Consider the following 12,960-nt stretch of genomic DNA (forward strand, 5'->3'; position numbering starts at 1 on the left):
CCAGCACCTAAAGACCCATATCGTAACGTTTTTTAGGGTACCTCAAGCATAGATCCAGTCGAGACTTAACCATGATAAGGGAAGAATACTAAAATTGGTGGTCAGCAAAACCAATCTTCACCAGTACCATCTTAGAAACAAAGCTGAAGTGAAGTTAAAGAGTATTGAAATGAACTCTTTTGTTTCTGTAGTGAAATATAAGGAAGAGAGAGGGGGAGCTTACTTGGCGTTCCAATTAATATTTAAGAGAACAGAGATAACTCTGCATTTCTTACATATGACTATCTCTCTGAAGCTTTTATGAGCCTACAGAAATGGGGGAATGGGATATATATACTCCACTATATACAAAATGGAAAACTGTATCCAAACTCTCATAAGGAATTAGGTTAGTCAACAGCATGTGGTTCCATTGAGAAGACAACAAACCATTTACAAGGGAATAAAATAAAATAAACAAAAATCAAAATAAAAATGATTTTCTATTGAATCTGCAAATCAAAATTCACATCACACTGCATTTTTCCTTCGATTTCGTGTCAGTCCTTGAGGAAGAAGATGGCGGGGTTTTCCCACTAGTTCTAGACACCTGCAAAATGATTCTCAGCTACCAACTACTTATTTGAAGTAAATGGGAGATGGAAATGGGGCCCTTTTTAAAACAGTTATGCTTTTTTTACTAATAGAAAATAAAAATAAAAGCAATAGAATTAGATTGGCAGTTCTCGTGTTTAGAGAATTTAGGACTTACAAGTTTATTCCTAGACCTTCAAACTTGTATCTAATAGGTTCTTAAAATTTTAAAAGGTGTTTAATAAGTCAATAATCTTTCAATTGTGCCCAATATATTTATGAACTTCAAAAGCATCTAACAGGTTTTTGTAGTTTTCAAGTTTTGTCCAATAAGTCCTTCAACTTAATAGACATTTATTTAAAATACAAACACCAACCGGACACAAAATTCAACTTTGTATTTACTAGGACCGTAGATTTTAAACAGATACTTGTAAAATTTTGGAATCTATTAGTATTAGATATTTATTAAAGCGCAACACCTCATAAACACAATTTCAAAAGTTCCACTAAATTTGCAATATAACCTAGACTTCTCATTGTGGGTATGTCTTTTTTGGCTAGTTTTCTACATATGCTTGTGAATGTGGAACAAATAAATTAATAAAGAAAACCAACTGCGGAAATCATAGGTGGCCAGGTCCCAACGAACTATGTCATAAAATATAAAAGATGGATGCAGAGAATCTAGAGCAAGAACGTATAAGGCCCATTAGCAAACTCTACCTGAGGACCCACGATCAGCCTTGAACTGCCGCCTGAAGATGGCTGCTGCACATTGTGTCGCTGTGGTTGTTGTTCAAATTCTTGCTGTTGCAGGGCTATTGCTAATTGCAGGTCAGAACTGGGATAAAAATGAAAGCAAAAGTATCATTATGATCATTCAGCTGTCGGCTCTACTCTGTATAACATATGCATCAGATTTCTAAATTAATAACTGAAATTGGATCTGGCATGTACTTCAAGCTTCAAGTGAATTTCTAAAAACACTATATTGTAATCTTTTTTCCCCTTTCCCCCCTAATTCGAAAAGAACTGGGTATTCTTACAAACTCCAATCCCACTTTTGAATACTTAGGAAACTTGAATTTCCAGCTAACCAATCTATTTTACAGTTCGGGAATGAAATCATGCATAACAAGGATTACGCGGGGGCAAAACCATCACCCTTTTAAGTTCCCTGAGAGAACAGGCCCACCCAATGCGAAAAAACATAAATATAAGAAAATATGTACGGAATGATCATCAATGACAACCACACAAACAAAATATAATTTAAGAAAGTAAGTATTCCGCTGCATTCATTTGCATGTTTTTGTGAGAAGAGTAATATACTAGAAGTAACGAGATAGGAAGTTACTTCAAATCCTTTCCAGCATGTTTGGTAGCATCAATGCTTGCAAGATAGTCCTGCAAACATGTACAAAATAGTTTCGGTAAATTGCTGAAGGAAAAAAATTCATGGCAGTAAAAAATTGTAAAAATATTTATAACACAAACCGCTGTGCTTGTCATGGCATTATGTTCATCCCAAGACTCATTTGAAGGACTTTCTACTTTGAATTCTTTGAAATTACTCGTCATAAATAAAGTGTCTCCATTTACCTGCAATAATATTTGGAGTTAGAAGTTGGATAGAACAATTGACAAACGGCGTCAAAGCAAGGTTCCATTAGTACAATTGCAGGGTCTGAATTGGGTTTAAGATAGCTAAGAGAAATATCAAGGTGAACATGTAAAAGATGTTTCCGAATACATTAAACTATCAATATTGCAGTGATGTCTATTACAGTTTTTTAAACTAATTTTAATGAAGCGACGCACCTGAGTTCTATATGCCATATAGAAGAGTCATTAAGTAAATTTTACCTCATTTAGCTTTTCCCACACCAAATCAGGTTGATGAATGTAGCCTTGGTCTGTAGCTAAGAGATAAAGCTGGCCATCAAGCTGAGGATGAGATGAGACAAAGTTGGTATTTATTGTTCAAGTATAAGTATGGGGTCAGCCAAATGTAAAACAAGCTGAAACCCAACATTTGTCAAATTAAGAACTGTTAACAAACAGCTCTGGGGGCCAAACACACACACACACACACACAATATAGTACAGCTTCGAATCTTGCTGACCTTAAACATGGTGCTGAAGTGATTATTACGGAAGAAAACACAAAGCTCACGCTCTTTAAGACCATCTTGTAAGCAGAAAAGGCTGCAAAAGCAACAATGATAACCATGGAGGAACTACACATTACAGTGTAACTAAACAAAAATGTCCAGCAAAGAAAGTAAGAATGACAAGAAAGAACCGACCCATAAAAAGTTAGCTGGCTTGCATTATTCTTTAAAAAATTCCTGATCAGCTCCCCTGATAACAATTAAGAAGAGATTTTACATGATGAGTTTAAGGGCATAAATATAATATTGGCAAGTGGAAAGATCATTAACCTTTATGGTATTAATCACTTTTACCTTGTTTAGGACTAATTTCAACCTTTGACGGTGTATTACAGAAATTTATGGAGCTTCCACAACCCTGTTCCGCAAGAACAACTTCACCTTCATATACGGGCTCTCGATCTTCAAGAACTGTACTTCTTGGATCCAGTATACATTCCTCACCTTCATATATGGGCTCACTACCAACAGTTGAAGTCAAACCTTCAGGTGTCTCAATACATTGGATTTTACCACCTTCTGAATCTGTACAAGTAACAGACGGAGATAGCCCTGATAGTTCAATTGGGTCTTCCTTATCAACTGGCCTATGATCAACTGTTTCACAAGCGGCTGGAAAAGGGCTTTTATCATTCATTTGAGAAGTATCCTCAGAACTCTCATTCACCAATGCACCATCTCTTCCAGAACTGGTGACAGTCTCAATCAATGTTTCAGGATTGTCCTTCTCCACATGGCAAATCTTATACCCTTCAGACTCAACAGTCTGATCAAGGTGCTTTCCCGCATCAGTCTTTAATGGTGAAGAGCTTGCTTGCTCTGTGGTATTGGGAAGAGGTGACACATCTTCATCACTGTTGTTCAACGAGGTTTTGCCAGAATCTGCAATGGATGAACCTGACTGCTGGTTAAGATTATTGTCTGCAGCACAGATGTCTTTTACTATGGTCTTCTCCACAGCATCTATGACTGAAACCTTCTCAGGAGATGGCTCCTCGTCCAATTTGATAGAGTTAGTGTCCCCCTCAGCACTGACCATACCATGATTAGCCATGAAAATTGGTGTTTCAGTTTCAGACAATTTCAAGGCTTTCAATAACTCTGCCTCTTCTTCAAGATCCCCTTTTCTCATTTGTTGCTCATCAGAGATTGAACGAGGCGATTCATCAAAAGATCGAACTTTTGAAAGATTTGGAGACGGAACTCCAAGTGTGGCTGTTGTCGCAGCTACAAAATCAATACAATCATCTTCAGGATTGTTCTTACATTGACCCTCCATGTGTTGCGTTTCCAGAGCAACGAGCTCCTCCATAATAGCGTTGTAGGACTTGGAATCAATTGCACTGGCAGTTTCGTGATCCTACACACAGAAAGATAGGATGAAACAAATTGGGGAGGAGGGGTGTTAAATGAAAAGGTCAAACCAAATAGCGGCCTAAAGAATACCAGAGCTCTACTCCCACTAGCAATAATGGGTCTGTAAAATTTTTCAAAATATATATTTGAGTTTAAAAATCGCAACAAATATATCTTCATGCCAACTGCCAACAAGTTCTAGGGTGGTAGCATATCAAGAAATAACAGGCTAGTAGGTAGAGTTCAGAGGATCCAGGTGATCATGAGCCCTGAAGGCAAACATCAACAGATCATCTTGAATATAGTCCAAGGTTTCCCACAATACTTCGATATCAGTCCAAGGCTACCACACAGCCTTCATCATCCTGCCCTTCTAATTAAAATTCTCCCCTAACTCTGTAATTACTCCAATATCCTATGAACAAAACAGGAACTCCAAAAACAACTACGGCCACCAGAGTTTTGCCAGTAACAAAACATTTCTCCAAGAAATTTCAAATACCTAATATATATATATATATATATATATAATATGAACAGAAATCATAAAAGTCTTTGGACGGAATCACAAATACATAAACAGAAACTAAAAGAATCAAAAGAATATTTTGGACTTCAAAGACATTGATAAAGCCACAAGCCTTTATGGTGCCCATCTCCTTTACAGTTTTACAATTATCGGCTAAATGATATAAGATTTGTCTTGATTTAAGTCACTAGTCTTTACCAGAGGATAAATTTTTTGGTTGGGCTGGTTTTCCCATCTCTAAAGTTTCAGAACTTAGAATGTGTCCTAAAGTCATTGCATGCTAATCAAGAAGTAAAGAGGAAAGTTGTGGAGAAACACCTGCTTGCAGAAATTCATTTGCTGGGTAAGAAATCAGAATCAGGGTTTCTTTCTTTTCAATAAAGTAACTCCCGTGTTTTAGCTAAAGATGAATTAATGGAACACTATTTGGACGAAAAAAAATGATTTAAAAAACCTACATTGCAGTGGTTTAAAGCTGGAAATAGGAACACTAGCTTTTTCAACCGTTTTTTGGCAGCAAAAAGAGAGCTTCTGATTTCAGAGCTCCAATCAGTAAATGGTATTTCATTATTGGTTTCTAGTGCAATTGAAGCTGAGATTATTGGTTTTGTTCTCCTTTTTTATATACTAAGCTTCCAGATGCAAGATCCATTCCTTACCATCACCTGTGGAATGTTGTTTCAGTAGCTGAAATCGGTTTGTTAATGACTTTTTTTATGAGGAATATGGAAAGCTATTAAAGGTCTAGAAAAAAAGCCCCAAGTCCCAATGAATTTACCGTTGATTATTTTTCTAAATATCTGTGAGTATCCATGAACAACCATCTAACCCCACTACATTTGGTTGTTAAAAGGTAATTCGTAGGATATAAGATCCTCTTTCTCCTTCCCTATTTCTTGGTTTCCGAAGTTCTTAGTGCACTTGTTTTAAATTGTGTTCCTAGAGGCTTACATGATGGCTTTAAAATGAGGGTGGACAACAATCAAGTTTCAATTCTTCAATTTGCAAATGATACTCTGTTATTATATGCTGGTTTGATGCTGGTGATTTTAATCAAAACAGTGGAGGTTTTCAAGATTTCTAGGCTCAAAATTAATTGGCAAAAGTCTTTGATTTGGTGGTACTGATGCTGAGGATTCATACAGCAGCAAAATTCTTCTCATTTTAGTTGTAAGATTGAATCTCTACTTGAACAAAATATAAAACTTCGCATTGAAATAAGGAAAAGAGACTAATGCTCAAATAATACAAACTCCATATAAGAGTGAGTGCAGAAAAGACAGTGAAAACAAACAAGCAACAGTGAAAACAAACAAGCAACAGTGAAAAAACAAAACTACTTAGAAAAGATAAAAGCATTTGAGTTTTAAGTTTATATCCTGAAGAGAGAAGTTGCCAAAAGCTTTGGAGAGAGAACACCAAAGGGAGGCTTTAATCCTCAATAGTGGAGGTTTTTGAGAAGTTTTCTAGGCTCAAACTTAATTGGCGAAAGTTTTCTATTTGGTGGTACTAATGTTGAGGATTCATACAGCAGCAAAATTCTTCTCATTTTAGTTGTAAGATTGAATCTGTGCTTGAACAAAATATAAAACTTCGCATTGAAATAAGGAAAGAGACTAATGCTCAAATGATACAAATCCATATGAGTGATAGTGCAGAAAAGACAGTGAAAACAAACAAGCAAAAGTGAAAAACAAAACTACTGAGAAAAGATAAAAGCATTTGAGTTAAAGTTTATATCCTGAAGAGAGAAGTTGCCTAAAGCATTGGAGAGAGAACACCAAAGGGAGGCTTTAAGATGTATTGCATCAAAACGAACATGTTAAGTTGTATTCTTTTCTTCAGAAATTCACAAATTCCTTTCCATTCATATTTCTGAGAGCACAGCTTTAACAGCATTTGCCCAAAGTAAATGAGGGCGCAATATAAATGAAGGCCTCGAGAAAAGTTGAAGAACGTGGTCTTTGGCACAATGAGAAAACACCCAATGACTGTTGATTGTTGAAAGAGCTAAACAATTTTAACCAGCAAACTTGGGCAAAAGAACACTATAAAAAGTAAGAGAGGCGAGGGGGGACCAACTTGAAGTTGGTGGAGTGTGTGATTATAGCCCACTCCATGTTTGGGACACCAAATATAATAGTGGCATTTACCACTATTTAGTATTTATAACCTACAATTAAGTATAGTAAATACTATTTCAAAACTCTCTTTGCTACCATATTTACTATTTGCTACCGTATTTACCATTTCTCACCCATCATTTTTTTTCTTTGCTACAATGTTTGCACTCCAAACATAGACTATAATAATCCAAACTAAAAAAATCTGCACTCTTAATACAAACTATTATAACCCACAGACTATTATAACTCACCAACTATAATAACCAACTCAACGTCCCAAATGCCCCCTAAGAGATTCCCCATCTAAATGACAAAGAAAACACAATGATGGATGAAGACAAGAGGAGGCTAGTTTCTTCTAAAGATAATCTTCTGTATTAAGACAACTTGTCTGCAAAATCCAAGAAAGAATGTTCATTCTTTTTGGGCTTTCGGTCTTGGCCAAGAAGAAGCAATATTTAACTTACTAAAAAGAGATTTCAATTTTCACTGAAAAAGACCCAGAAGCACTCCATTTGCTAGAATCGGCTGAAGATTGGCCTTAGACAACTGAAATTACTTTTGAAAACTGTTGAAATCTCTTCATCCTTGAGTAATATTATCATACCTTGGTCTACCTCTTGGAGGTCATCCAAGAAATGCTTCATTTTCAACCTCTCTTTCTAATCTTCCCTAATATTATATGTCTCTCTTATTCCCTCTAATATTGGTTTGAAAATAGAAAGAAAGATGAGGAAGATTGTTTGGCAAGGAAGGATTGGTGGGAGGATAAATCATCTTGTTAGATGGAGTTTAGTCTCCAAATCTCAACATGATGGAGGTTTGGGTATCCGAGGATTTAAAGAACAGACATTTAGTTTTGAAAGCTAAATGGGGTAGAAGATATATCGATGAGCCTCAAGCTTTTTGGAGAAAAGTCATAGCTAGTATACAGGATTCTTATTAGTTTGGTTGGCATACTATTGGGAGATCAAATTTTAGTCTTCAACAGCCTACGGAATAGAATTCCAAAGGTCTGGAAATCAGTGGAATATTATGCTCCCTTCACTTTAGGAACTGGTTCTAGTATTCTGTTTTGGCATGAAGTTCCTCTGAAGAGAAGTTTTCATTTATGATTCAGCATCTCTTCATTTCCAAACTGTTCAATTTCTGTTTTTTTGGGAATCTCAGTGGCTTGCCTGAGTATTATTTTTAGTAGACTTCTAAAATATGAGAAAATTGTTGATTTCAATTGTCTGTTGGAAATTTTAATACTGGATTTATTCTCGATAATGTGGGAATCTAATTGTCCAAAAAGAGTTAACATTCTATTGGATTTTGCTATATAGTTGTAAGTTCTTCAAAGGAAGCTTCCTCACTCAAGTCTTATGCCTTCGGTTTGTTGCTTTTCTCATGAAGCAGGGAATTTCTCATTCATTCAAATTGCACGGCATTTTCAATTTGCAGTGGGTTTTCTCTTCAGATGCCGAAAGTAACGTCCATCAGATTTTATGAGGCCTTTCCTTGCCTTTGCATTCTCAAATACTTTGATGCTCTCTTTCCAACTCGTTTACTGCTTCCATGACATTTGTATAAATTGGAATATTTTCATTTACCCTTTCCTTTCCAACTTTGGTTTTTATTCTTTTCACTCCTGAGTTTGTAGCTTTTACACATTAGCCTTTTTTTCATTTTTTCAATGAAAAGTTTTGTTGCTGGTTAAAAATAACATTGATAAAGCCACAAGCCTACAACTCAAAAATAGGAACAACGAAACCAACATAGAGCAGAAGAAACTTCATAGTATGGTTAATTAAATTTATCATAGCAATTAGAAAGAAAGTATATAAGAACCTGAGGATCAACTATCCAACCATGATATAGAGGAATATCCAGCAAATCAAAAATCGCACATTCTGGAGTGAATTCAAAATCATCAATCCTGCAAGTACAACATCAAACTTAGTTCAGAAAATGCAGATGAAAACAAAAGGAAAAGATGAGGATTAAAGCCTATACTACCTTCTAAACTTAATATTTACATCTATCCCTGTTGCTAGCCGAGGCAGCAGATCAATGGCATCTGCAATGTTCTGTTGTTGATTCTCAACAAAACCAGCATCTTTGTTCTGTTACCCAACAAGAGAATATCTAAGAACTGAACAATGTGAAACCAGGTGGGAGAAAATTTTCATATAGTATATAGAAGAAAACTATTTACATCAACATTACTATTTGAATCAATCAACCGTTCAGCAACTAGAGACAACAATTTTTCCTGTGATACTTCAGTTGCATCTGGACCCAAATTTAAGTTGTTCCGCAACAAGAGAACATTACCTGCAACAGCCCCAACATGAATGACCAAAGATGAACTTTCACTAGTCTAACTGAAAAGCCGGTAAAAGACATACCAAATAACAATAAAATAATAGAATCTTTATACAATAGCCTCCTTATCTACCTTTATATTGCTACGAAAATTTTTCATTTCTGTTTTTATCAATATTCAGGTAGCTAACAACTTTGATATCTTTATAACTATTGATTCTAATACATCCAAGCAGGGGGGGCAGGGGGCAACAACCAACATAAAAGAGGTGCACAATATTCTGTTAAGCAACGCACAGCACAAATAATATTTTCAATGCATAATTTATTACTAACGGAAAAAAATTCTTTAGTTTTGTTTTGTTAGAGAAAAAGTTCTCCCTTCATAGTGTTTGAACAAGACTATAATTCTATAGTGAGATTTGAGAAGACCATCGATTGGATGTTGTAAAACATAATGGAATTTCCAACATCTACCAACCCCCTGGGTATTATTAGTCCATTGTTTTGTACATTATTAAACTGTTAAGCTGCTATTTTTCAACTTTATCGTTGATTAAGCTGTTATTTTTCAATTTTATCGTTGATTAAGCTGCTATATTTCAATTTTATCATTGATTAGTTATTTGTTACTAGAGTTGTAATTTGGTTACACTGAAAGAGCTGTGAGCGGGGTTTTTCCTCAGGCTAAATATATGACTGCACTATACATCTGATAACAACTAATGAGAAAAAAGCTCAATGGTTTTCACCATCATTTTTCAATTCTTCACTTCTGTTAAGAGGCTGTTGGACTGATTTGGATGAAATTAGCATTTATAATTGGACAGAATGACCCTCATTGTGTGTGCATTAGATTCCAAATGAACAGTTGAGAGACAATAGTAAAGTAAAGAAGATACAAAGCATTTGCCCTCAAGTTTATGGTCTCTATATTTCTCCACTACTTCAAATAATTTGAAATCATAATAAGTTGTGAGCGAATTCCAATATTTCCTATTTGTACTTGTACATACAGATAAAACAAAAGTCCAGTCTAAAATGAAAATTTTCCATGTGGCATGCTGGAGTTTTAATTTAAAAGGAAGCTATGAACAACTCGAACCTTACTGGACTTTTAGTTCTGATGGATCAAAAGAATATAATATATTTAAAAGAAGTGCTCATATTCAAAAAAAAGAAAAAAAAAAACCTAAATAAATTCATTTCATATCTATCTCATTGAAAAAGAATTCAAAATTCAAAACATTCATAGTCTCTAAATCATTTACCAATGGACTTTCTTGGAACAGGTTATAAAGGGAAATTATTTAAAATAACTCCCAAAACCGGGAAAAAAGAAAAGAAGAAAGGAGTGTGGGTCTGTTGGATACTCCATTCCATGCTAAGTAATCAGGGAACAGGAAGAGAATGGGAGTACTAAACCCTAAAATGGCTATTACTACTCAAAATCTAAATACACCAGTAGGTAGAGTGAAAGGAATTAAAAGCAATCGTACTACAGACGATAGAACGTTCCATCATCACTAATAAAAACACAATCTCTATGACTATTCAGCATTAGAGGAGACGGACTCATTACAACATTCAAACACATAGCGATCAGAAAAACAGAAAAAGATAAATCCAACTCCGAATCTCCAATTCCAAATGCAGCTAATCCATTGTCTAAACAAATATCTATTTCCAATTAATCAAATTCAAAATAGCAACTCCAACCATCCGAAAACTTACACATACAGCAACCAAAAAAATGTCGGCCGCAGGAGAAAAAGATAACAACAATCAAGAAGTGAAACCCTAAGATACGAAAGATAAAGATAGAGAGAGATGATTACATATGGCGAGGAGAGGGCAAGGGCCATTATCGTTCTGGAGGACAATAGGCGTAGGGCGACCGAGAAATTGAATGGGTTTGGTCTTGTAAACGCACTCCTTTTCCTTTTCCTTCTCCTTCACCGCGTGTTGTTGCTGCTGTTCTTGTGGTGGTTGATTTTGAGATTCTTCAGAGGAAGAAGAAGACGCCATGGCCAATCTCTCTCGAGAATTGCAATCCCGTTTCGCTCTCACAGTCTTATGTGTTTGTTGACACTCGGAAATGGTAAAAAGAAAGAAATGCAAAATTTATGAGAGAAGGATTTTCAGATTGTTAATTGCAATGGGCGTGTGGGACGGCAACGACCAGCCGGGCTCTATTTTTTTTTTTTTTTTTCCTCTTTTTCTTTTTCTAATAAATAACAAGGTGTTTATATTTCATGGTAATTGGTAACGCATTTAATATTAAATTTTGGTTACGAAAAACTACGCGTTATTGCCTGATAATAAATTACAATGAATATATATTATGTCAAAATTTGAAATGGGACATTAGTGGCTCATTCATCATTATTGTTATTAATGTCTCTCGTTCTCTTTTTCAATCCGACTCTTACTTAACTCCTATATATAGAAACCTCAGTAAGAAAAAGTATTGTGTTGATGCCAGAAAATAGATCATCTTAAATTTGTATTTCGGAAAAAATAGTCTAAGTGTTTATAAGACAAAAAAAAAAAAATTAAATACTGCTATGGTGTCAAGCCACACACACTCTGACATTCAGTCTCGAATTTGTGAATAATTTCATTGAAGAAAATTGTATAGGATTTTAAGTATACCTTCGAGTGTCTTTGGTCATTTATATAGGATAGTAATATGTAACTGACGTTCAAGCTTATAACTGTCCCTTTTAAATTTTTTAAATCATTAAGTTAATAACTGCTGAGCGATTATGTCATCATTGTAACCAACGCTAAAGTACACCACCCACTCATATTCTTAACTTCTTCTTTATGACTCGTCTCTTTGAGAATCTAGATTGTTTTAGATTCAATCACTTTAGGGTATTCCATGGGTCCTCCAAGGTCTCTTATCTTACTCATAGGCTCCCATTGGTTTCTGAACTATCTCTAAACTCCTCATGAGTTATCCAAGCTTCCCTAGGCTTCTTTATGGGTTCTTTGAACTCCACTAGACTCTTTCATGGTCCTCTGAAGCCTTTTAGGCTCTCCCCATGGGTCTTTTGAGCTTTTTAGGCTTCTATGGGTCCTTTGAGCTCTCCTAAGTTTTTCATATGTCTATCGAGCTCCATTGGACCCTTCCGATAAGTCCTCTCAATTCCTCATGCTTCCTCACGGGTTCTCTAAGGACCATTAGGCTTCCTCATAGCTCACTTTAGGCTCTCATCATGGGTCTTCTAAGCTCCTTTAGGCACTTTCCATGAGCCCTCTAAGCTCACTCTAGGTCCATTGGGCTCTTCTCATAGGTCTCCCAAGCTTTACTAGGAGCCTCTAAGGACCACTAGGCTTCCTAAGAGTTAACTTTAGGGTCTCCTTATGGGTTCTCTAAGCTCATCTAAGCTCTTTTCGTAGGTCTTCTAAGCTCATTTTAGGTCCATTATACTCTTCCCATGAGTTATTTGAGCTCTACTAGAAGCCTTCATATATCTTTCCATCAGGCTCTTCAAAAAATCTACCCATAACATATTGAATATGAATAAATCACTGCCTATTTGTCATATGGTAGATGTTTTGGCATGTTGATACTACAATAAACAAACTAGTATAATACTTACCTCATATGTATTTAATAAAATAATTCATGTTTAATACTATATTAATAGTCGTTTAAGATCTAAAGTAGAAAACTATGTGAATTAAACTATACATTTAATTGCAAACTTGAACGTAATTCAATTGATTAAAGCAATATACTCCTATTTAGAGTTATATATATATAATATTTAAGTACTTGCTCCCAAACTAAAAAAGAGTATGGTTTATTTAATTTTAAACTCCTTTAGTTTATAATTTTATGAACTTATGGTCAATTTAGCTTTGATTATAATTTTCT

The 12,960-nt window shown here is 35.3% G+C and overlaps 1 protein-coding gene across 1 annotated transcript; it reads right to left on the reverse strand.

The window, feature by feature from the left end:
• Nucleotides 1-223: 223 nt before the first annotated feature.
• LOC120067199 (FAM63A-like protein (DUF544)) lies at nucleotides 224-11,326 on the reverse strand. Its single transcript, XM_039018686.2, has 12 exons — nucleotides 10,910-11,326; nucleotides 8,962-9,080; nucleotides 8,763-8,869; nucleotides 8,595-8,682; nucleotides 3,045-4,110; nucleotides 2,886-2,940; nucleotides 2,703-2,784; nucleotides 2,443-2,523; nucleotides 2,074-2,178; nucleotides 1,934-1,983; nucleotides 1,300-1,417; nucleotides 224-589 (listed from the first exon to the last, which is right to left on the reverse strand). Exons 1-12 carry the CDS (start codon nucleotides 11,097-11,099, stop codon nucleotides 506-508), a joined length of 2,145 nt encoding a protein of 714 aa, XP_038874614.1. The 5' UTR covers nucleotides 11,100-11,326; the 3' UTR covers nucleotides 224-505.
• Between the last annotated feature and the right edge of the window lie 1,634 nt (nucleotides 11,327-12,960).

Source organism: Benincasa hispida, chromosome 12, assembly GCF_027475165.1.
Source record: "Benincasa hispida cultivar pf3 chromosome 12, pf3_genome.v1.1, whole genome shotgun sequence".
In the NCBI taxonomy this organism is placed as follows: Eukaryota; Viridiplantae; Streptophyta; class Magnoliopsida; order Cucurbitales; family Cucurbitaceae; genus Benincasa; species Benincasa hispida.